The sequence below is a fragment of the Canis aureus genome, chromosome 21 (assembly GCF_053574225.1).
Source record: "Canis aureus isolate CA01 chromosome 21, VMU_Caureus_v.1.0, whole genome shotgun sequence".
NCBI classification, from domain to species: domain Eukaryota; kingdom Metazoa; phylum Chordata; class Mammalia; order Carnivora; family Canidae; genus Canis; species Canis aureus.
The window spans coordinates 1,826,618-1,849,182 of NC_135631.1; the positions used below are offsets into that span (position 1 = coordinate 1,826,618).

The 22,565-nt window shown below is 58.2% G+C and overlaps 3 protein-coding genes and 2 long non-coding RNA genes across 11 annotated transcripts; 3 read left to right on the forward strand and 2 right to left on the reverse strand.

Moving 5' to 3' along the window:
- Window positions 1–166: 166 nt before the first annotated feature.
- Window positions 167–3,704, forward strand: LOC144292161 (uncharacterized). Its single transcript, XR_013359644.1, has 2 exons — window positions 167–769; window positions 3,492–3,704. It is a non-coding gene; the product is annotated as an uncharacterized LOC144292161 (long non-coding RNA).
- MTA2 (metastasis associated 1 family member 2) lies at window positions 1,800–10,089 on the reverse strand. Of its 2 annotated transcripts, none has more exons than XM_077862005.1 (18): window positions 9,918–10,089; window positions 9,173–9,240; window positions 8,640–8,733; window positions 6,954–7,071; window positions 6,756–6,819; window positions 6,454–6,571; window positions 6,029–6,131; window positions 5,728–5,827; window positions 5,397–5,585; window positions 5,213–5,287; window positions 5,021–5,079; window positions 4,732–4,829; window positions 4,453–4,592; window positions 3,774–4,002; window positions 3,488–3,577; window positions 3,067–3,185; window positions 2,816–2,964; window positions 1,800–2,628 (listed from the first exon to the last, which is right to left on the reverse strand). In XM_077862005.1, the coding sequence occupies exons 1-18, from the start codon at window positions 9,943–9,945 to the stop codon at window positions 2,463–2,465; spliced, it is 2,007 nt and encodes a 668-aa protein (XP_077718131.1). In that variant the 5' UTR covers window positions 9,946–10,089; the 3' UTR covers window positions 1,800–2,462. The 2 variants fall into 2 exon arrangements, with proteins under 2 accessions (XP_077718131.1, XP_077718130.1); XM_077862004.1 differs by lacking the exon at window positions 9,918–10,089 and adding an exon at window positions 9,558–9,643.
- On the forward strand, window positions 4,808–8,815 carry LOC144292162 (uncharacterized). Its single transcript, XR_013359645.1, has 2 exons — window positions 4,808–5,152; window positions 5,670–8,815. It is a non-coding gene; the product is annotated as an uncharacterized LOC144292162 (long non-coding RNA).
- A 64-nt stretch (window positions 10,090–10,153) lies between the features above and the next one.
- On the reverse strand, window positions 10,154–20,491 carry EML3 (EMAP like 3). 6 transcript variants are annotated; one of them, XM_077862003.1, is made up of 22 exons: window positions 19,946–20,491; window positions 18,978–19,149; window positions 18,639–18,896; window positions 18,435–18,545; window positions 17,324–17,391; window positions 17,041–17,164; window positions 16,649–16,819; window positions 16,385–16,454; window positions 16,193–16,303; window positions 15,856–15,951; window positions 15,330–15,485; window positions 15,032–15,173; window positions 14,438–14,589; window positions 14,236–14,361; window positions 14,013–14,144; window positions 13,499–13,566; window positions 12,672–12,760; window positions 12,502–12,599; window positions 12,292–12,379; window positions 11,704–11,802; window positions 11,296–11,316; window positions 10,154–11,188 (listed from the first exon to the last, which is right to left on the reverse strand). In XM_077862003.1, exons 1-22 carry the CDS (start codon window positions 19,965–19,967, stop codon window positions 10,611–10,613), a joined length of 2,952 nt encoding a protein of 983 aa, XP_077718129.1. In that variant the 5' UTR covers window positions 19,968–20,491; the 3' UTR covers window positions 10,154–10,610. The 6 variants fall into 6 exon arrangements, with proteins under 6 accessions (XP_077718129.1, XP_077718128.1, XP_077718126.1 ...); XM_077862002.1 differs by having other exon boundaries at window positions 18,639–18,899; XM_077862000.1 differs by having other exon boundaries at window positions 10,750–11,188; window positions 11,296–11,426; window positions 17,041–17,161; window positions 18,639–18,899; window positions 19,946–20,487.
- On the forward strand, window positions 20,130–22,266 carry ROM1 (retinal outer segment membrane protein 1). Its single transcript, XM_077862006.1, has 3 exons — window positions 20,130–21,369; window positions 21,666–21,912; window positions 22,027–22,266. The coding sequence occupies exons 1-3, from the start codon at window positions 20,780–20,782 to the stop codon at window positions 22,243–22,245; spliced, it is 1,056 nt and encodes a 351-aa protein (XP_077718132.1). The 5' UTR covers window positions 20,130–20,779; the 3' UTR covers window positions 22,246–22,266.
- The last annotated feature ends 299 nt before the right edge of the window (window positions 22,267–22,565 follow it).

The window sequence follows — 22,565 nt, forward strand, 5'->3', positions numbered from 1 at the left end:
CTCAGGGTTCCGTTTCCACTTCGCGTTGTTTCTTCTACCAGCTTAGGAGAAAGCCGCAAGTCTTTTCTTTTTCTTTTTTTTTTTAAGATTGATTTTATTTATTTATTTATTTATTTATTTATTTATTTATTTATTTATTTATTTATTTATTTATTCATGAGAGACACAGAGAGAGAGAGAGAGAGCACAAGGCAGAGAGACAGGCAGAGGGAGAAGCAGGCTCCATGCAGGGAGCCCGATGTGGGACTCGATCCCGGGTCTGTAGGATCAGGCCCTGGGCTGAAGGCGGTGCTAAACCGCTGAGCCAGCCGGACGTCCCAGCCGCCAAGTCTTTGATACTTATCTGCATGCTGCAAGTCGATTGGTGAACTCTGAGTCATTCCGGCGGTGATTGGCCCAAGGTCTCATGAATATTTATGAGGGCGACTACAAAAGCCGGCGCCGGGGCTGCTTCTCGCAGGCTGGTGGTTGCCTGCTGGGTGCTTCGGGGTACGCGGTTTACCCTCCTTCAAGGGGCGCTAGGGACCGCGGCGCTCCACCCCCGAACCCAATTCACCTGGCGAGTAAAGGGGGAGGATGGGCCGACTTCACGAAGCTCAAGGCTGTCCCCGGACTCCCGAGTTCCCTAGGGCTGCGGCTTCTCCCTCTGCCCTCGGTCCTCCCTTCAGTGGGTGTCATGCGACCATTTCCCCGCCCTGGTCGGGGAGCTCTGTCCCCACCGGGCAGCTCGCGGACTCCGCTCAACCACGGCCAGATCGCTGCGGTCCCGGTGAGTCACGTTTCCCTCCTGCATTAGTTGACTAATGGAGTGTTGCCATGAGGAGCCGGAGCCACCGGCCCACTTCAAGGCATGCGGCAGAACCTGCGCTGGTGGCAACTGAGCCAAGACCTTGGAGGGAGAAAATGCTACTTTCCCCCTCTCCCCAGACTGGTGTAGCGGGCAGTTCCTGATGCTGTCGAGGCGGAAGCTCAGAGTGGGGAGGGCGAAGTCGCTGGGGAGGCCCCAGGGGCAGAGAAGGGAGCTGGAGAGGACTCTCAAGGGTCTGAGCAGCTCCTGCTGTGGTTATCAGTCCGCAGCTCTAGACTGTGGAAAGCACACTGGGCCTGAGGCAGACAGCTCAAGGTCTGTGACCTTAAGGAAGTGCTGATTGCTGAGGCTGTCCCCTATCTTCAAGGAAGTGCGTGGAAGGAACTCATAATAGGCTTAATTCTTGTTCACTCTGTAAGGGTGCTCCTCCTGTTGGACCCTGCTCAGACTTCTGTTTCCCAAACCCAAAAAGGCGGGAGACAGCTCTAGAGCGTGCCCTCAATATCAAGGCAGGTGCTGAGGCTGGTCTTGGGAATCCCTGAAGCAGCAATCTGCAAACATACCACAGGGCTGGGTGGTAAGAGTGCAGCACCCTGCCCCCCAAGTAGGCTACATCTTGCCCTGATCTCTAGCAACTCCCAGAATTTCCTAAAAGAGAGGTTAAGGGTTGGAAAATAGAAGAAAAAGCATCTTCCCACCTCCCTTCCTGTGGAAGCCACCAACCATCCAGGGTCCATCCATTCCAACCGTTCTCAATCTGTGTGCCAAGAGGGAGCCTGGGTTCCAGCACCACAGGGAGCTGGGGAGCAGTTTGGGTCCCACGAGAAAGCTAGCCGGAACAGGCTGCCTAGCTCCTAAAGCTGTTCCCAGGCAAGCCCCATCTGTATTATCACCCATTGTCCTTTATTTTTCCAATTTAAGTCACTGTCCTCCCCCCACACACACACCCACACACACACCCATGGCAGAGAACAGCTGAGCCGGGAGAAGCTGAAGAAAACAGCTTTTTATTTGTTACTATAAGAACCAATTACAGAACCCGAGGTTAAAAAAATGGACAAAAGATCTTTATTTCTGAGAATTGGCGTACAAAAGGCGGAGGGGGCACAGGGAGGGAAGGAATAGAGAACATGGGTTGGGGTTGATGCCAGCTTAGGGGCCTCAAACTCCAATTAGGAAAGTCCGGACACCGGACAGGAAGAGAAACCCCCATTAGGAAAAAAAAAAAAAAAAAAAGGATAGACATGGCAGTCATGGCAGTGCACGCCCCCCTCCCCCTACCACCACCTCCTGTCAATTTACCCTTCCCCTCCCCATCCCGTTTTCACAAAGGGAGGCAAAATTTTTAAAAAATTAAAAAACCCTCCCCCCAAAACTGTCCAAGACGACTGTGGGTCCTAACCCCCAAAACAGGTTAGGTTCCCACAGTGGGTCAAGTTCCTGCAGTGTGCCCTCCACCACCAGAAGTGGAGAAAACGTGGAAAGGGGACAGGCCTCCAAGTGGTAACACCAGAGGGCGCCCAACCCCTCCAAGGACAAACACTTGCTCCCTCCCTCACTCCTCATTCCCTTTGCTACTAGAGGGGAAGGGAGGTTGGATGCCCTGGGCACCCAACCCTCTGGCTTTCAGCCACCTCCCTTCCCCCACAGATGCTCAATCCTCCAGGACAATGGGCTCATTGGTGCTGGCAGGATGTGGGGGTGCAGACAGTGGGACTGGGGGCCGCACTGCAATCAGTGGTGGCTTCACTTTCAGGGGCAAGTTGGGTCGGCGGGCAGCTCGCCGCATTTCCAGATGGGTCAGAGCCTTCCGCAGGGCCCTGGCCAGGAAAAGGAGAATAGAATAAAGAAGGCTAAGGCTCTCAAGGTGAAACCCCACGTTCCACAATCCAGTTCTGCCTTCGGACCCATTCTTTCCTGACATCCCCATCCCACACCAATACTATTATCCTTACCCCCCAAAGTGGGTTCTCAACTTCTCAGCCCCTCCCATGGTGGGCTCTGTACCTGGTATCCTTTGTGGCCACAAACACCACAGGATTGGGGGCATCAGCTGGGTTTAGTTTCTGACGCTTGGCAACTGGCTGTGAGCTTGAGCGAATCCCTGAGGCAAGAGGCCTTCCATTGGCAGAAAAGGGGACCCCCGCTCCTGCCATCTGGAAAGGGGGAGGGGGCACACAATGAGAGTGGACTCATGGATCCTTATCAGACATAAATGCCCACCCAATCAGCCTTGCCTACTCCCGCTGTTAACTCACAGTTTCATAGGCCCGTTTCACCATAATACCCCCCAGACCCCGGTTCTGGGTCAGCTGGTTTCTGTTGATTGGGGTCTTGGTACCCCGAGGTGTTTTTGGTTTCAGAGGTGCCTGGGCCACTGCCAGATTAAAAAAAATAAGAGAAAACTTAGAACTTTCATGCTTTTTCTTCTCAATGTAGTTTCCCTGGGCATCCCCAAAGGCAGTGATGGTGGGAGGGATCTGGCAAGCAAGGATCACGTGAGTGTGATCTTAGCATTCACTATGGATAGCTTATGAAAACCATTATTAACATACAAAAGTACCAGCTGTTAAACTATTAAACTAAATCTCTTTGGATTTTGATGGTAAAAAGATGACTGTGAGCCTGAAACAACGTGAGCCTGAAACCACCTAACGGGTTCCTCATGCCCTAACCTACCCAGATCTTTGACGATGGTTGCCAGTGGTAGCCGCACCAGAGGGTGAATCTTCAATGGAGTCTTTGCAGCCTTAGGAAGTCGAATGGAGCCTGAAGAACAAAGAAGAAAACTCGAAAGGGCTTCGCTATTCAGGCCTCTCCTATGGCCAGGAGCCACATCTACTCCCACCCAAGCGCTGTGGCCTGGTATCCCTGTCATTAAACATCCAGAGAAACACTGGTCTCTGCTCTGCTTTCCAGCCAGAGTATCCTGACCTGCCACTAACCCCACCACTCCTGCCCTTACACTCTGCCTTGATGGCATTGGCATTGATAGGGGCATAGGGTCGTCGGGCGGCCCTCCTCGGCTGTAACAGGTCCCTGCACATGCGTCTGGCCAGTCGGGTCAGCTTTGTGGTCTGGAGCAGGAATGTTTGCCTGTTCTTAGCCAGCAGCTTGGCCCGGTTGGCGCTGGTCGTATAGGGGGAGAGACTTTGGGCTTCAGGTCTAGACAGATGACCCCTCGAGTGTGGCTCCTGAAAGAGACATGGGAAAAAGGGAGAACACAGATGGTCACTGAGGCTCCCTTTTTTCTGTTCTCTGCAAAAAGCAATTTATTCCTGCCTGAAATCTTATTTAGCATAAGATTTTATTTATTCATGAGAGACACACAGAGAGAGAGGCAGAGACACAGGCAGAGGAAGAAGCAGCCTCCCTGTAAGGAGCCTGATGTGGTACTCGATCCCGGGATCACACCCTGAGCCAAAGGCAGACGCTCAACCACTGAGTCACCCAGGCATCCCTCCTGCCTGAACTCTTTATCACCATCCCAACCTACCAGTCTCCAACCATCACGGGGCACCCCCTCCCCACCCATACCCACATCAAACCATCACCATGGAAGGGGTTGGGTGCTCTGGCCTTCCCCTAAAGCTCACATCGATATGCTTACTGCTCTGCCCTGCCTGTTCCCCACCACTCCTTACTGTTGTGCCCCGAGCAGCCCCCTCAAGCTGGGTCGGGGTCTTCAGTCCCCCATATTTCTTCCAGTAGATCCAACAAGAAGCACAGAGGCGGCACTGCATGTTGGGTGGGCCCCAGGCATACCACTGGGCAGACTGTGTGGCTGTAGGAGCATGGAGAGAAGGGGGCAGTGTGGGAAAAATACTACACGAGAGTCCCTCAGGTCCTTGGGCCAGAGAGGACCTCACCTCCCCCGCCCCCCCCACCCACCCACAACATCCCAATCCTCCCATGGAACTCACTGTGGCAGCTCTCACAAGTCAGGCCCTTCTGGAATCCAGCCCCATTCATGCCAGGTTTCGAGCCCACAGAGATGATCTGGTTAGGATTTGGCTTAGTACTAATGGGAACAGTGTGGGGAGAAACCAGGAACTGGTCAAGGTAGAGAATCCATTTCCATCTCATCTCTATCAACATTTGACTCTTTGATCCTGACTCCTGCCCACTGCCAGTCACTGAGCAAAGCATGAGTTGGGGGAGATGGAGGGAGAAAAAGAAAACATGCAAACCTCCCCCACCTACCACACTTACTAGGTGGGGATATAGACTTGTTTTAGTTTGCTGTCTGCTTCAGCAGCTTTCAATCTTTTCTGCAGGAAGGGGAAAAAAAAGAAAGATCAAAGTATCTCTGCAGGAGGATGTCATCAACTCCCAAAGGCAGAGGTGAGAAGGAGGTCCCTGGTCCAGTCTGCCCTGCCCTGCCCTGCCCAGCCCAGCCCATACCTGCTGAATATAGCGGTCTGTGGTTTTCCACATGTAGTAAAACTGGACTATGCTGGCAAGTGACTTCCAAGGCAGCTAAGGAGGCAGAGGGAAGAAAGCAGAGCTGGCATCTGGTCCCAGGTCCTGGTTCCCTTACCAGAGACGACAATCTCTTCCACTTCTCCTCCCAGCCCCATCCACTTACAAAGTCCTGGCGAATATCATTAAAATCCTTCCCATACTTCTCCAGGGCCTCCTCAAACAGCATAGCCTCTGAAGCAGACCATTCCTCCATCTCATCCCGACACAGCACCGGGCCCCCCTGGGGTACCAGGGTCGACATGGCTTTAGCCAAGTCATAGCCGTTCCTCTGCAACGTATCCATTGCATGGAACTACAAGGAAGATAGGAAACAATGCTGATGGCCTGAGCCCCTCCAACACCACAGCCTCAGAGACCCCTCCTCTCTTGTCCCCAGGCTCTGCAGGTCCCCCACAGAGCCCAGCCTGCCCAACTGCCCAGCCACATCTGCTCACCAAGGTGATATCTCGGGAAGCTGCAGCTGCACTCATGTGCAGGCTTGGCTGCCGAATGGAACTGCTACAATCTAGGGCTCTTGCAAAGGTGCCCACAGCTCTGAGGGAGAGATGGAGAAGCCAAGAGGAAAAGAAGGCATGATTGGGCTGAGGAACTAAGCCAAATAAGGAAAACACCCATGCCACCCCTGCCAAAAAAAACCCACTTCCCCCCCCAAAACAATCAAGTCCACCTCTGCAAATTCGATGCAAGATGTCCACACCACCCCCAGCCCATCTTTCCCATCCACCCACCCCTCACCGGGCCACCACGAGAAACTGATCAATCTGCCGGTCTGTGAGAGGGTTGTCTGGGTCCCAGACCTTCATCTCCATCTTCTGTTGGTTCCGATTATCAGATTCTCCTTGGAAACAGGGAGACGGCAACATCAGAGAAAGGTAAAGGAGGATAGTAAGTATTTTGATACTCACAATAGCACTTCGCTCCTCCTTGGATTTTATAAAATTTTATAAAATCCTGCTTGGATTTTTATCACCACCTCAACTTTCAGACTTCTCTTCCCAACTGTGCCCATCTGCCCGCCTCAGGTTCCCAGGGTCCTGTCCTATCAGGGTGACAGCAGAGAGCCATGAAGACTATACAGTGTAAAACTCCACGGCATACTATTCATAGACGCTACCATGTTAGATAACCCAGTAGCCATACTGGTCTGGTCTGTCGCTTACCCTCTGCCAAGCGATCTGGTATCTCAGCTTGGTATTTGCAACCAACTCTGATCTCTCCCTGATCAGCTAGAAGTGTCTTCTGCACAGGGTCAAACACCAGTGAGTAAAAAAAGCAGTCCTGGAGATGGGAAGAAAGGGTAAGCAGGCAGCAGTCCTCAGAGGCTGGGGGTGGTGAGGAGGATCCAGAGTTCCCAAGACAGGCGGTCAGCCAGTTGACCTGTGCCTCATCATGGTTCTACTTTCCTCTAGCCCCTTGGGACATACCCACCCCCCTCCTTCTTCTCCCAGCACCTCTTTCTCACCTCCTTTTCCAAGTATTGGCTCAAGATGTCAGTCTCATTCAGGAGCGTCACACTGCATTTCCCCCTACAGAAGAGAAGTCAGAAAACCCCGGGTGAGCTCCTCACTGCCTCTCCACAGCATCTCCAATACACCACCCCCTCCCTTGCCAGCTTCTACGGAAGTGCCTACAGGCCACAGTGGCCTTGATTGTCCTATACCGTATGTGGGTGGCTGGTAAGGATTCAAATTGCCGAGAAAGAAAAAGCTCCCGGTGCTTCAGCTGATGTCGCTGCTGCTCTGACACCCCTGGCTGCTTTGATTCCTCCTCAAACTCCCCTGGGAGATGAAGGAGGAAGAAGCCAAGTCAGAAACTAATTCAGAAAGAAGCCACCCTGGCAACTCTAACCCCGGGGAAAACATTTCCTATTCCAGCTGGTTTTCACATTCCCCAGGCATCTACCTCTCAGCCCCTAAGCCCGCCAAACTTCCCACTTAGCCCTCTCCCCATTACAGTGCTCCCAACTCCCCATCACTAATGCCTTGGGAATCGCTGCTAAGAGTACAAAGAATGCCACAGAAATGCATCCCAAACCCAGGTGCCAATGCTTAAATGCCACTCATAAAGCACAAATCTGCCCACTTCAGGCCCAGCAAGAATATCACACTCCTCTCTCTTGCTAAACCAGCCCGAGTTCCAGAAACCCAATAAGGTGAAAAATCATCACACGAGGTTGTGTTTACTAGTTCTTTTCAGATTTCAGGAGTCTCTTTGCTCTTATACATCTCGCAGTCCTAACTATTCTTCACTGTCCACTTGACTAATGATTGATTGTGGGGCTTCCAAGGACAGTACCTCTCAAGCCAGCGCCAGTGCCTTCCTCCCCAGGCACTGCAACTTTGCCCTGAAACCTTGGTGGAAAGGGTTAACTTGGCTGAGGGCCAACCAAAGCGGGAGGGGGCAGGAGAGCCACAGGCCCAGGCTCATTGGTGCATTGTTCCCAACCTCAGGGAGAAGGGGGGGGGTGGGGTGCAGCAGGCTCCACCCCTCGCCTGTGTGCTCCGGAAACCCAGTGCTAAGGCAAGGGGGGGACCACACCCCCCCCACCCCTTCTGATTGGACAAGGCCAAGGTCAGCCCCTGCCAGATGGGGCTGGAAACCCCAGAGGGCCAGAGAACTTGGTAGGCCTAGCTCCTCGTTAACCCCTTCATGGCCACAGCTGCCTGAAATAAGGAAGATAATTTCAGAAGGAGGAACAAGAGGAAGAGGAAAGAAAGCCAAAGCAGGAAAGGAAAAAGAAACTAAGGAAAACATAAAGAAATAGTTTTTTTAAAGGAAGATGAAAGCATAAAGAGAAGGAAGATAACACAAAAGGAAAAGATGTAAAATGGAGTGGAGCAAAACAGAAGAGGTGAGAAAGGAAAAAGGGCAAGAAAAGTTTCCTAGTTTCCCATTCTCTTCCTTCAATGTATTCTCATTACTTCGTGATCACAAAATTAGGCTGCTTCCTTGTTATGCAGGCTTCCAAGTACACTCTCTTCCTCTTCAACCTTGACCTTTACAGTCACTACCCATTGTCTCAAGGTACCCAAAACTGACCCCCAAGGGTCCTGCTTCTCTAAAGCTCTTCTTCATCCCCTACTTAAATACTATCATCTCTTTTACACCCATCATTCAGATACACACACACAAGCCATTTTCTGGCTTTCCTTATCATGGTCTCTCCACCCTGCTTCCAACCCCAACGTGTAAAAACAGGCCTCCCTCCGCAAACCAGGCATTTCTCACCCCCAAACTCACACCCCTGCTTTGGGCATGCTACCAGGGGAAACACCTGCAGGGACATGCCCAGGCCTCAGATCATGGGGAGGGGGAGCGTGGAGGGGGGGGGTGCAAAGACACTCACTGGCATTGCTATCAGCCAGACTATTGAGGCTACTAGAAATGTCCCTTCGCCGGAAAAGACACACAACCTTTGCCTCCACATTTCCATTTGCAGTCTAAGAGGATAAAAAAAAAAAAAAAAACAGCAGTTAAAGTTGGTCATTTTAAAGTGGAAACACAAAAAGAAGAGACTAACAACAGTGCATAAGTCTCTAAGGGGTATAAATAGAAAGACCCAAAAGATTATGAATAAAACTTGGCGTTTAAGGACAGACTTCCAAACTTTTTATCCTCCAGATTTTCCCTTTCCTTGGCCCAGGAGAGATAGAATAGAAGGTTCCCACCCAGCTCTCAAAAGCCTTTCCTGAATACACCGAATGAATGAATGAATGAATGAATGAATATGAATGGGCGCTTAGGATAGGATTGGTTCCCCTCCACCCCGCCTCCGCCTTCCACCTGAAGTTAGTGACCTCAGAAGAAAAAGACCCTCCCGGAGGGGGGAGGGGGGGAGGCCAGACAGGACAGGGGTGGGACTCTCTCTGTTCCACTCACCTTGTTGAGCTCCTCAATCCGTCTAACCAGGTAAGGATTGCTGGAGGAGTTCTCAAAATAGACGTAATCTGTAGGAGGGGGTGGGGAAGCACCGGGAAGATCAGAGGGGGAGATGGGAAAGACAGCACCGGGGTGGGAGAGAGAGGAGGCCTGAGAGGACCAAGGGGATAAGGATCCAGGTAGAGAGGACGCTGAAATGTGGAAGTGGAGAGACCACGAGAAAACAAGGGGTTTCCCCACCACCACCCAAGTTCTAATCTCAAATCCTTCCCTCAAAAGTGAGCCTTAAGCAAGGAGCAAGAAGCAGGGGGTCCCCGTGCCGTCCCTACAACTCCGCCACGGAGATGCACCCGTCTCGGCCAAATGAGCAATCGCTGACCCTCACCTTTTAGCATCCAGGCGCACAATAACGCCCGGGAGGAGGACACCTCCCGGCGGCGGCCGCTCTGCCCCCTCCGCCCCCTGCCTGCCCTGTCAGCTCGAGCCGAACCACCCTCCCAGGCCCCGCCGCCCGACCCCGGGGGCCCCCGACGCGGCCAGGACGGCGCCGTCGCGGCCTCCCGCAGCCTCTCCGAAGGCCGCGGGGCCCCGCCGCGTCGCCGTCCCCGCAGCCTCGCTCCCCGAGCTCCCGGTTCCGGTTCCGGTCCGCGCTCGGGGCCACGCCGCCCCAGACGCGGCGACCCGCGCTGCCCGCCGCCGCGCCTCCCCGGCCCCGGCCCCTGCAGCCCCTGCGCCCGGTACTCACCCCCCACCCGGTACATGTTGGCCGCCATGGCCGTTCCCGCCGCCGCCTCCGGCCGCACAAAGGGGTCCGGGAGACTCGCGGTGGCAGGGCTCGGCGCGAGGCGAAGCCCCGAGCGCGGGGCTGGCGCTTCGCGGAAGTCTCGGTCGGTCCCGCGCAGCCGGCACCTCCGCCACCTCAGCCGTCTCGTTTCATCCCGGCCCGCGCCGTCGCCGCCGCCGCCGCCGCCGCCGCCGCCGCCGCCGCCGCCGCCTCACGCCCGGGACGCCGAGGCCAGCGCCGGTCCGCTCGGCCTCTTCCGGAACGAGCTCGGCTCCCGCCGGACCGGAGCCAGGCTCCGGCGCCCCCACCTCCGCCCTCGCCGAGCCCCAGCAGACGTCGGACTCTGCCGGCCGCCGAGGAGGCTTGCCCTGCCCGCCTCGGGCTTCGCCTCCTTCCGGAACACCTTCGGCCGATCCGGAGAACAAGGCCCGGCGCTCGGCTCAGGCCGGAGAGACGGAGCCCAGAGATCGGCCGCTTCCGGAAGAGGTTCGGCTCCCTCCGGCCAACCGCGGCCGGGCGCTCGGCTATTTCCGTCGCGGCTCGGCCCCTCCTCCGAGGGCGGGAGAAGAGTTGGGCTTAACTCTATCCTCGCCGGAGCCCCCGTACCTCCGCCTGAGGCCACGAGAGACTCGCGCGCCTTCGCGCTTCGCCGGGTCATTTGCAAGCGGCTTTGCCTATCGTTTGCATGAGCGGCCTACGCTCCCCGACTCGGTCCAAACTCCTCTTTTTCTTCATCGCCACCCCCCAGGGCTCCGGAGGCACCCAGCCGCGCCCCACAAAAGGACTGAGAGGCGACTTTGCTTCTGGTTTATTGCCCCTCAGCAGGCGGCGGGAGTCGGGGCCCAGGCTGGGGCTGCCCGGCTCGGCCAGCGGGTCTCTACAGTGTGCGCGGGGGGTGCCACTCGCCCCCTCCAGGGAAACGCGCGACCAGGAATGTCTCGGAGTCCAGGAAAGGTGGGCCCCCGGCCCCGGGGGCTGCGGATGGGGCGGAGCCGGGCCGCGGGCCGGTGAGTGCCCTCCCGCAGCGGTCAGACGTCGAGAGAGGAGGCCGGGGACAGCGAGGGGGTTCGCGAGGGCGTGGCGGGCGCTGGCACCGCGCCCCCGGCGCCCAGCACTCGCCACTGGAAGATGCTGGCGTCCTTGCCGCCCAGCGAGATGAGGTGCGAGTCGTCGTGCGTGAACCGGACGCTGGTCACGTGGCTGCCGTGGCCGCCGTACACGAGGCTGGGCGCCTGGGCGGGAACCAAGACGGAGCTGCGGCGGCGCCGAGCCCGGGCCCGCCCGCCCCCCCCCCCCCCCCCCCCCCCCGGCCGCAGCAGCCCAGCCCGCCAGGCCTCACCTTGGCGCGCGCGCACGGGTACTGGAACAGGTGCACTTTGCAGAAGTCGTCGGCCACGGCCACCACGCGCTCGTTGTGGGAGCGGCACAGGGAGTTGATGTCGGTGCCATCCGAGCCGTCGGGCCACACGCCTAGCACGGCGGCCAGCCTCAGTACGGCCTCCTCCCCGTGCCCACCCTCGGCCCAGGGACGCACGTTCTGGTGCTCAGGCAGGGCGGCCACCCACCGGCCGCGTCCCAGGCAATCCTTCCCAGTCCGTCCCGACAGCCCAGGGCCTGAGGGGCCGCCCGGGCTGGATCTGCCCGCTTCTAGACGCCAACCCCTTGACACACGCCCAGCATGCCGAGCCCAGGGAGGACTCCACCTTGCCCCCCACCCCTCCCGGATGGTTCCAAAGGCCCTGCTCACCATAGACATGGAAGCCCAGCACGCAGGTGTAGGTGGCCCACTCCCGGTCTCGGCTGTCATAGCGATTCCTCAGCAGCTTGCAGCCTCCAACTACGTCCCCTGGGGAGAGGGCCGGGGCCCACCCAGCTCAGCTCTAACCCTGCCCTCAGTCGGGAAGACTTCGGGAAGGGCACATCGTTAAGACTTGCTTGAGGTAGTGGCCAGTGATCTGGTCACCAAGGTAGCCCTCAGCTCAGGGCAGAACCCAACCCCGTATGTTTCCTGAATTCTTGCTGAAGTTCCAATAGCTTCTCATCAGTTCCTCCTCCCTACATTGGTCAATCCCTCCATACCTGCCCTGAGAAACTTGTCCAAAACAATCTTTCCTAGTACATTTTTCCAGCTCTCTCCTCATGGGGAAAGATACGGTGATTTGGGGGTTGTGCAATTCCAACTCCATTTCAATCCCATCTCCACCTTCCTGTCCAACACCCTCTCTGCTTGAAGTTCCCTACAGATTCTCCTTCAACCCTCCCAACCAGGAGCCCCCCAAACAAATAAAACCCACCCAGTGACCCATTCCCCATGCTCTCCCCTCCTGCCACTCACAGTAAAGGATCTCATAGTCCCCAGAATTGGACATGATGAAACTCCCATCCTTAGACCAATCAAGGTGAGTGATGAAGCTGGAGTGACCCTACGAGCAAGGGTCAAGAGACTAAAAATGTAGCCATTTCCCGTACCCAGATCCCCCTGAGCACATTAGACCCCTTCAAGAGACCTATGGCAATGCCCCACCCTCCACCCCAGCTTCCTCACCACACAGCGGCCAAAGCGGTTGGACTTGGCACCATCGCTGGAAACACTATAGATGTAGATCATGTTGTCATGGGAACCGATGGCCAGGTACAACCCATCTACAGAGACAGTCACTCAGAGAGGGAAGGGCCAGGGACAGGTCTGGGTCCAGGGTAGGGGGTGGCTCTCACCTGGGCTGTACCGGACCACTGAGAGCTGCTCATTGCCATCAGTGACGTCAGACACAATCTCTCTGGTCTCTGTGTCCAAAACCAGCCACCTGGAAAGGAAGTAGTAAAAAGCAGGTGAGAGGTTACCTGTCCTGGGCAAGGTGGGGACTGGTGAGTTGGAGAGTCTCAGAGGTGTGGACAGAAAGGCTGTAATGTAGACAAGCCGCAACTGCGTCCATTGTTTGTTTTTGAAAAAAGGAGAGTGGGAGAAGGGGCAGAGGGAGATGCGGAGAGAGAATCTTAAGCAGGACTCCGTGCCCAGTGCAAGCCCACGTAGGGCTGGATCCTACGACCCTGAGATAAAGACCTGAGCTGAAACCAAGAGTTGGTATTTAACCCATTGAGCCACCCAGGTGCCCCCACCACTGCATTCTTAGGTAGGAATCCGGAAGGGGCTAGAGAGATAAAGGCTGAAGGACTTCTGATGCCTCTAAGAGGGGAATAGAGGGGCCCACTGGGAGGACCTGTGGGAGTCTGGAAGCCTGTCACTTCCCTTTGTTAGTCTCTCCTGTGCCCCTCCTATCCCCACCGCTTCTCTATCCTAAGCAGCCACCTCCTCCACACTCCCAGGCTCAGAGGGAAGTGGTTGAGGGTAATGACAGCTGCCACGGGAGAGCAGGGGAGGCAGGGGAGGCAGGGGGCTGCATAGAAAAGCACTGAGGAGCGGGAAGGTGCAGCTGAGGCTCCCGAGCAGGCAGCAGCCACACTCCTCCCCCCACAAACCCCATTACCGGGAACCCTTCCCGTACCTCCTACTTTCCCCTACCGGGAATCTTGGCTCCTCTTACCTCCCTGTGTTCAGTCCCACGGCTACAACTGCCCCACTGGGGTGGAAATCAGCACAGAGACCCGTCTCCTGGGAGGGGGGAGAAGGTGAATTCAAGAAGATGCCTTTCTAGTGAAGGTTCCCAGACGGACACCTCTTCATGTTGGTAACACCAAAGGCTTCTCCTCCCAAGGATGAGCTGGGGAGGAGAGGGACAGTAGACCTGGGGTGGAGGCAGGGTGTCACTGGAGCCTACAGGAGGCGATACTCAAAATACTTAACAACCAGAACTGAGCTGGGAAGCTGTGCCGGAGAGTCGCCATTTGTTGCTGGGTCAAGGGGAGGTCTGGGGGCTTGGGGGCAAGGGGGTAGTGCTTAGGGGGCACTGGAGGTATCTGCACAGAAGAATGGAGATTTTAGTAGCCCGTGCAGCTGGTTACCTCTGAGGAGAAGGGACAGGGATGTTGGGAAAGGAGTGGCGGCCACAGAAGCCATGGTGGGTGTGGCACTGGGGATCCAGACACATAGGGCTCTACCTTGAGGTCAATGCTCCAGGCCAGCGCATGGCCCTCCCCATCCCACAGGCAGAGCTGCCGGTCGTGGCCACAGGTGAGGAAACGGTTCTGGAAGGGATGCGTGCAGAGCCCCCAGAGCTCATCCGTGTGGCCCTGCAGCAGAGCATGGGCTGTCACCTCTGCCCTACCTTAGCAGCTCTTCCCACCCTCCTCCCCTCCTCCCCGGAGCCCTCAGCCCCCCAACCTGGATGACAGGGGAGAAGCCCTGAGCCAGATCTCCCCTCAGCAGTGCATTCTTTGTGGTTCCCACCAGCAGTTGAGAGCCCGGGCCCTCAGCAATGGCCCGCACCGCTCCAAAATGTTCAGGAATCTACGGAATGGTGTCAGAAGGTCAGGGTCCCGCTAGCCAACCCTCTTCCTCCTCCCTCCCTTGACCCCAGCCTCACCTCAGCCTCCTGGAGGGCCACCAACCCCGGCCCCCACTGCACCAGCCGGCGGTCCCGGCCACCACCACTCAGCACAGTCCCATCCCGCCGGAGACACAGGGCAAAGATGGAACCTTCGTGAGCGTGAGCCTGTGCCACAATCCCGTAGGTCTCTGTTGGCAAAGTCACAAGTGGGTCATGCCGTAGGGGTGCTGGGAAGTGGGGAATTGGAGCAGCCCTGGCCGGCACAACAGAATGATAACTCCCAGCTGCTGAGCACCTACTGAATACGGTCTCTGATCCTCGGCTATTATTTTACCCAGTTTACAGACTGGACGATGGAGGCTCAAAGACCTGAGATAACTTTCTAAAGGCCAAATACCCAGCAGCAAAACTGGAATGTGAACCCAGGATCCGGCAGACTCCGTAGCCCCTAGCCCTGCCCCTTTGCCATGGCGTCCCTACCCTTCTAGAATGCCCTCCTGGAGGGCCCCGGTGGGGTCCCAGACAACTATCAACTCTTGTGGTTAAAAAAAAGGGGGGATCCTCTTCTCTGCTCCCACAGAGCCTCTGGGGTACCAGACTTCCCAGATGCCACCCCCAAGCACCACGTACCTTTGGCCCCACCCCTGCCTGGGGTCCTGGAATCTGAGAGGCTCCGTCCCCAGGTGAGAATGTTCCCCTCTGAATCCCCAGTGAGAATGTCTCCATCCGGGAGGAACACAAAGCAAGGGATAAACTTGGGTTTCTTATATTTCTAGGGGAGAGGCAAGCAGAGAGCAGGGGTCAAAGGGAAGGGCAAAGACAAAGTCACATGCCGTTGCCAGGTGGGTAGTATTAGGGTCTACACTACTCAGACGGATACTTTCACCTCTACCCTGTCCATGTTACCCCACACCCATCCACGCCTCACCCCAAAGACGCCCTGTTTCCGGGTGAGGGTCCCGTTTCCAGGGACCCCTGCTCCTCCACTCCAGTTCCAGAAGTGGACGTGGGATTTCCCGCTGGTGACAATACAGCTGCTGTCACGAGGGCTGAAGCCAACGGCCAAGACTGAGTCATTTGTACTCTGAAGGGAAGATACTAGATTCAGCTACCCCAAGCCCTGAGCACCCACACTCTGACTCTTCAGTTTGCATCCTGACAGCTGGTCTGCTGAAGTCTCAAAACCCCAGGACAAGTCTGGTTCCCCAAGAGCACCCCCACCCCCTCCCCCAGTCACTCATGATGCCAGCACCACTCTAATGCCTGACACAAGATCACTCAGGAGGCCAGAATTTCCACAGTCGCCTCTCCCAGCCTCAGAGAGGCTATGAGACTTGCTCCAGGTGACCCAGCCAGAAATGAAGTCGATGTATGGGGAAGCCTGGAGCTATCTGTACTCCACTGCTCTGGGCACCCTAACCTCACTGCCCTGCCAGGCCACCTGGACTCCTCACCTTAATCTCAGCCAGCTTTGTGCCCCGGCTGCAGTCCCACACTGACAGCATGTGCTCATTGGAATCATCCACCACACAAAGAAAAGCACCCTGATCCTGAAAATAGGGGACACGTCGAGGGGGGCCAAGTGAGGCCTCAAGGTCTGTGGGTTCACAGTCATCAGGCAAAGGCTGCCATCGCGGGTTGAGCGGGCAGGTGAGGTGGACCCCTGTCCCTTTCTCAGGAAAGTCGGCTGGGTTCAGGAATGCCAGAACTCCTGAGGCGTCCTGGTGAAGTGCAAGGATGAGGTTCCTGGTCAAGGAATACGGGGGCCAAGGGGCTTGAGGGCCAGCTCACCGCCACTGAAAAGGCCAGGGCTCCTACACCCCGCTCGAAGGCCCCCAGTCCAATCTCCTGCAGCTTCAGCAGTGTCTCAGAGTCCCAGACATGAACCACAGGTTGCAGGGGCTGGTAGAGAAGAGGTCAGGATGTGAAGGGCAGCCAGGCTAGAATTTCCTCCCGTCTGCCAGGGTTTGACTTTGGCCTTACCTTTCCATCTTTATCCACCCCAGCTGTCTGTCCTGAGGCTACACGGACACCATCGGGGTGGACGGCCAGGCTAAGTGGAAGGAGGAGACACTCTCGGGAAGGGGGTTGGTCTCCCAAGACCCCCCAGGACACCCTTCTCCATGCTTGCAGACCAGCAAGGCAACTCTTCTTTCCTGCTCCTCTGCACCCTCCCAGATCCCGTTCCTGCCACACTAACCATCCCCACACCCAGAACTGCCCGCTCCCAGGCCTCGGGCCCCTCACCATCGAACGCAGTCCGTGTGGCCCCGGTAATGTCTCTGGCCACCACCTCCAGGACCCCCTGGGCCTCCCTCAGGCCGGTACAGCACCACCACGCAGGCGATGAAGTAGACCACCTCCCCAGAGCGCAGCACAAACAGATTAGAGCGGGAGTCACGACCCCTGTACCCATAACTGGAGTGGGGATCACAGTCAAGGAAAGGGTCAGACCGAGGGCAGAGTGAGGAAGAGTGGGGACAACAAAAGAGCTTCTGGCTGGCAGCACCACTGGCAGAAGATGGGAGGGGCGGATTCCGATGGCTTCCTGATCCCGCAGACCCAGGGGGAAGCCAGAAAGAAGGGGGGTTCCCAAGATGGGAAAGGGGGTCCCCATGGGACTGGAGGGGGCAGGATACACCCAGTCAAGGCTGAGGGTCTCCGGGGGTGGGCCGCTGGGCAGCTCCTCAAGGCTGCGGATGCCAGATGGGATGTACATGGTAATGGGGCGGCCGCGAAGGAACATCTTCACTGAGATGCCTTCTACAGAGAAAAGGGGGGTGTCAACCACCACCCTGCAGCCTCCCTCTCGGGAAAGCCAGAGCAGGACTCTACCCACCACACCTCACAGGTCCCCCAAAATAGCTCCTGGGGCTGTAGCCCAAACCCTAACTCCATCGTGCCAGACTTCTCCGTACATACCCAAATTATAATTGCTCCTCCGAGACCCAGGACCCCCGGGGCTGGAGAGGGGGTCTTTCCCTCCACGGCTGTTGGGAAAGAGAGAGGAGCAGAGTGATGAGGTCAGGTCCTGAGACGTAAGTGGGGAAGGGCAGGACACAGGAAAGGAGGTTCACCCAGACACCTCTGCAGGCTTTTAGCCTGCATCCAGAGCATTCAGGGCCCCAGAGTAGATGGGGACTCTCAGCTCCGTTGTAAGAGATGAGAAAGTTTGGGCTGAAGGGGCTGAGCACTCGGCACAGAGCCCTAAAGTTTGTGAGAGGCAGCGTGGCATGGCCGGGGGGAGCCCCTTCTCCTAGACCACAGGCCTCTGGCTGGCCTTTTCATTTCTCCATCTGTAAAATGGGACCAGAGTGAATCCAGAATGTACACCAGCCCTGCCTTTCGGGGATCTGGGAGGGAAGCAAGAATGTCTTCATGTCTCAAGAGGAAAGTAACAGGTGAATTCCACAGAGAGCTGTCACCAGACCATATGGCTGCAACATCTCTTCAGAGAATAAAGAAGAAACCAAGGACAGGGTTCAGATGAACACACGGGAGTCCTGAGGCCTGCACGCACCCTGAGATAACCATGCTCGGCCACTAGGATTCCCCCCTTGCTGTCTAGAAATAAAGCCTGGTAGATGAGGGGGAAGGGGGAGGGGGTTAAGGGGTGAGGGGTAGGGCTGAAACTCTGAAAACGAGTCATCCATGAAAATCACGAGAGCTTGTGGTACCTCCTAAACTCTTGGAAGGTACGCAGTGAAACAGCAGAACCGGAGTCGGAAAGAGTAGGGCTCATATCCTAGCTCTAGCTGTGTGACCCCAGACAAATCACTTACCCTCTCTGAGCCTGCTTCCTCACCTGGACAATGAACAGCACGACACCACCTACCCCCCAAGGGTGTTGTGGGAACTGAATGAGATGGAGGAGGTTGAGAGTTTAGCACAGCCGGGTACACAGCAGACGCCCCAGGCGTGCTTGTTCCTTTCTTCCTGTTGGCCAGTGAGGTCCCCCAGCCCGCCAGGGAAGTGAGGTGAGGGATGTGGAAGGTCAAGAGCCCGAGCCTGGGGGCGGGGGAGCGGCGCCCACCTCTCTGTGCTCCCAGACCGCAACAACAGGTTGGCTGAGGAGGCGGCCTTCCGGGACAGTTTCTGCCTGGGCCGCTCTGAGGGGGATGAGGAGGAAGAATTTCTCCGCGGCCTGGTAGGAGCATAGTGAGCAGGTAAACATCACTCCCTCTGTTCCTGCTCCCGCCCCTCCCGCCCCTCCTGGCCTCCGCCACAGGACACTTACGTGTCAGCGCGCTGTGGGGGCTGCGTTAGCCTGAGGATCCCCGGGGGGCCAGGGGAGCCAGTGCCACTGCTGCTGCTGCCCCCTCCTTCAGACTGGGTCCCACCAGGCTCTTCACTGCCCCCCTGTGGGGCCGGGGGCCCATTGCTCAGGCCAGAGGGTCCCAGGGATGCCTCCCGCTCCGCCTCTGCTTCGGTCTGGGTGCCGCGGCTCACCAAGGCGGGGCTGCATGGGGGTGGCGGTCCGGGGGGCGCTGCAGGGCTGCTGGGGAGACAGTGAATCAACCTGATGCCCCTAGAGGTCCCTGGAAGAAAGAGGAAGAGGGTGTGACAATGTGTATACCTGTCCCTTGTGGCAGCTACGGCGCCAGAGTCCTGCAGGGAGTTGGGGGGCGCCTGCAGCCGCAGCAGGCGGAGAGCTTCGGCCAGGGCTGCCTTTACCAGCTCCATCTCCTTCTCCTGCACCTGAAGCCGCCGACTCAAGGACTGCAGGGCCTCCTGAGCAGGGCCCTCACCTGGGAACAGGGCAAGAGGCACTTAGAATGGACCCACCACCTGAAGAAAGGGCCGAGGGGCTTCTGTCTCCCCCCAACTTCGCATTTGTCCGACACACTGCCCCCTTGAAGCAGCCCCAGGCTTGGAGGCTGGCCGGGAGGGGAGGCGTCGGGTGGTAGAGGATCAAGGGCCTCCTTCTGGCAGGGCAGGCGGGGAGCCTGGCAAAGCTCCCTTCCTGCTGCTGTCTCAGCCTCCGCAAAGACAGGGAGTACCACAGAGTCCCAGGGGGAAATATGGAGTGCTGCCCCGGAACGTGGGGACCACAGAGGGAGGCCGGTGCAGCTCAGGGGTGGCTGCCCACCCCAGAGCAGGCTCAGCTCTCCAGGGAAGGCAGAAACAGAGGGGGAGGGGGCCCCAGAGAAGAGGGGGACACCGAATACAGTCATCGGAGGGCTCAGAAGACCAGAAGAGATCAAGAACGACCCGGGAGGGTATAGGTGGAGACGGAGTCATAGTGAAGGTCCCCGGGGAACGGGTCAGAAGTAAAAGGACCCGAAATACCAGGAGAATAGGCCCATAATAACACGGGGGGGCAGAGAAACGTCAAGGGGCCCAGAGCAACACGGGGAGTGGATGACGTTGAGGAAGGTGGAAATGACAGCAGGAGATCCAAATAACGAGGAAGAGCGACCTGAGGCACCGGGGAGGATGCTCAGAAGCCCCGAGGCCGGGGAGCACGCGGGGACACCGCAGAGGCAGCGGCCGACCAGCCGGCGCTCGGGAAGGGGCACGCCGCCCGCCCCGCCCCGTACTCACCGGGCGCCCCGGCCCCGTCCATCCGGCCCCGGCTTGCTCCGAGCGGCGGCGGCGGCGGAGGCTTCTAAGCGGCCGGGGCCATGGCCAGGGACCGGGGAAGGGGAAGCACCCCGGGGCGCGCGCGCACGGCTGCTGTGCCACCCCCCGGGGGCGCTGTCGCGCGCGGGGAAAGGGCCTGGAGGGGGCGCTGTGGGGCGGGGGCGGCAGGTCCAGGGCCCCCCGGGGCCTCGGACTCTCCCGGGGCCGCTCTCGGCTCCCGGGGGTGCGGTGGCGGGGCCGTCCCAGGCCCCAGCGCCGCAGCACAAACAGGCGCCGGACGCGGAGCCGCCAGGAAGCGCGGGAGGGGGGGCGGGACGTTGGGGGAGGCCGGGCCGCCTGGTGGTAACCCCTCCCTGTCCGGGCTTCGGGGCTCAGGACCCGGGCAGGGCCCGCTTGCTGGCCCCTGGGCCCCCTCCGGGCCTCCGCGTCCTTAGGGATCCCCCGCCCCCGGACTCCCTGGGGTCTCCTCTGGTCCCGGCACCCGGCCCTCGGGCCCTAGGGGCAGAGCCGACCCGCCCCTCCCCACTTCCGCGAGGGGACAGGGGCGGGGTTACGAAATGGGCACCTCGGCCCGGGGGCGGGGCCTTCCCTAAGGGGCAAGGCAAAGGCATCTCGAATTGGGGCTTGGCAGGGGCCAGGGCAGCGGGTTATTAAGGCTAGGGGCGGGCGGATTCCCAGGGTATTGGGGTCAGGGTGGCATTAGCCCAGCTCAAGCCAGGCTGGGCTGACTCAGCATCCCGTCCCCACCAACCCTCGTCCCCGACAGCTCTGCTTCCCCTTGGGCAGAGATGGGAGATGGCGCCGGTGTTGCCCTTGGTGCTGCCCCTGCAGCCCCGCATCCGTCTGGCACAGGGGCTCTGGCTCCTCTCCTGGCTGCTGGCGTTGGCGGGTGGCCTCACCCTTCTCTGTAGCGGGCACCTCCTGGTTCAGCTGTGGCACCTCAGCACCTTCTTGGCTCCCTCCTGCCCATTTGCCGCCCTGCCCCAGGTTGCCCTGGCAGCCGGCACGGTGGCTCTGGGCACAGGCCTGGTGGGTGCAGGAGCCAGCAGGGCCAGTCTGGATGCAGCTCAATACCCTCCGTGGAGAAAGGTCCTCGGCCCGCTGCTGGTGGCCGGCACAGCTGCAGGCGGAGGTCTTCTGGTCTTCGCCCTGGGGCTGACCCTGGCTTTACCTGGGAGTCTGGACACTGGGCTGGAGGAGGGCCTGGGGACTGCCTTGGCTCACTATAAAGACACAGAGGTGCCCGGACACTGTCATGCCAAACGGCTGTTGGATGAGCTCCAGCTGAGGCACCACTGCTGTGGGCGGCACGGATACAAGGATTGGTTTGGGGTCCAGTGGGTCAGCAGCCGTTACTTGGATCCCAGTGACCAGGACGTGGTTGAGTGAGTGTTCTGTCTCTCCCCTCCCCCGGCTCCTCCTGGCCTCCTAACCCTCCTTTCCCTTCTTCTCCTCCCCCCTTGAAACCCACCTCACCCCCATAGGCAATAAATAGAGCATAGTGATTGAGAGAATTGGTTGCAGATCTGCTGTTTATTAGGTGCGTGACCCACGGCATGTGACCAAACTGCTCCGGGCCCATTTTGTCGTCTGTAGGATGGAGATAATCCCGTGCCCTGCAGCTTCTCCGCCGGGGTCTCTATTTCCAGACATCCTGACACCCCTGCCCCTCTCTTTACAGTCGGATCCAGAGCAACGTGGAAGGCCTGTATCTGATCGATGGTGTCCCTTTTTCCTGCTGCAACCCCCACTCGCCCAGACCTTGCCTGCAAAGCCGGCTCTCAGACCCCCACGCACACCCTCTCTTTGATCCCCGTCAGCCCAACCTAAACCTCTGGACACAAGGATGCCACGCAGCACTGCTGGGGCACCTGCAGAGCTTGGCGAGCACACTGGGCAGCACGCTGACTGTCACCTTCATGTTGCAGGTGAGTCAGCAACATGGGGGCCCCCTCCATCTGGGCCCCCCCCCATTGCCTCTACCCCTGGCTCCAGGGACCTACTGACCCTCACTGACCTCTTGCCCCTTGCCTCCCCCACAGATTCTGGTGCTCCTGGGCCTGCGGTACCTCCAGACGGCACTGGAGGGGCTTGGAGGAGTCATCGATGGGGAGGGAGAGGCCCAGGGCTATCTCTTTCCCAGTGGGCTGAAAGACATGCTGAAAACAGCATGGCTACAGGCGGGGGTTGCTCACAGGCCAGCACCTGAGGAGGCCCCAGCAGAAGAGGCACCTCCTAAGGAGGGTCTACCTGAGGCCTAGTGGCCTGAAGCTTGGGAAGTGGGGGGGGGGGGAGGTCTGGGCAGGGGGGAGGGGAGGGATGGACAGGAATGAAAACCTCACAACTCTGTACCAAGGCTCCAGATGGGGGAGTCCCTGCGATTAGGGGGGTTAAGGATAGTCAGGGAGCTGGACTGGTAGCAGCAAGAGAACTAGGTGTCCGGGGCCTAGCCCCTGTGGCCAGAACCACCAGACAACCAGAAAGCACACGGGGTGATGGGAGAGCAACGTGGGGAGAGCTGGAGACTGCTCCTGGCACACAGACTCAATAAAGCTTTTGGACTGAAACCACTGATCTTCCT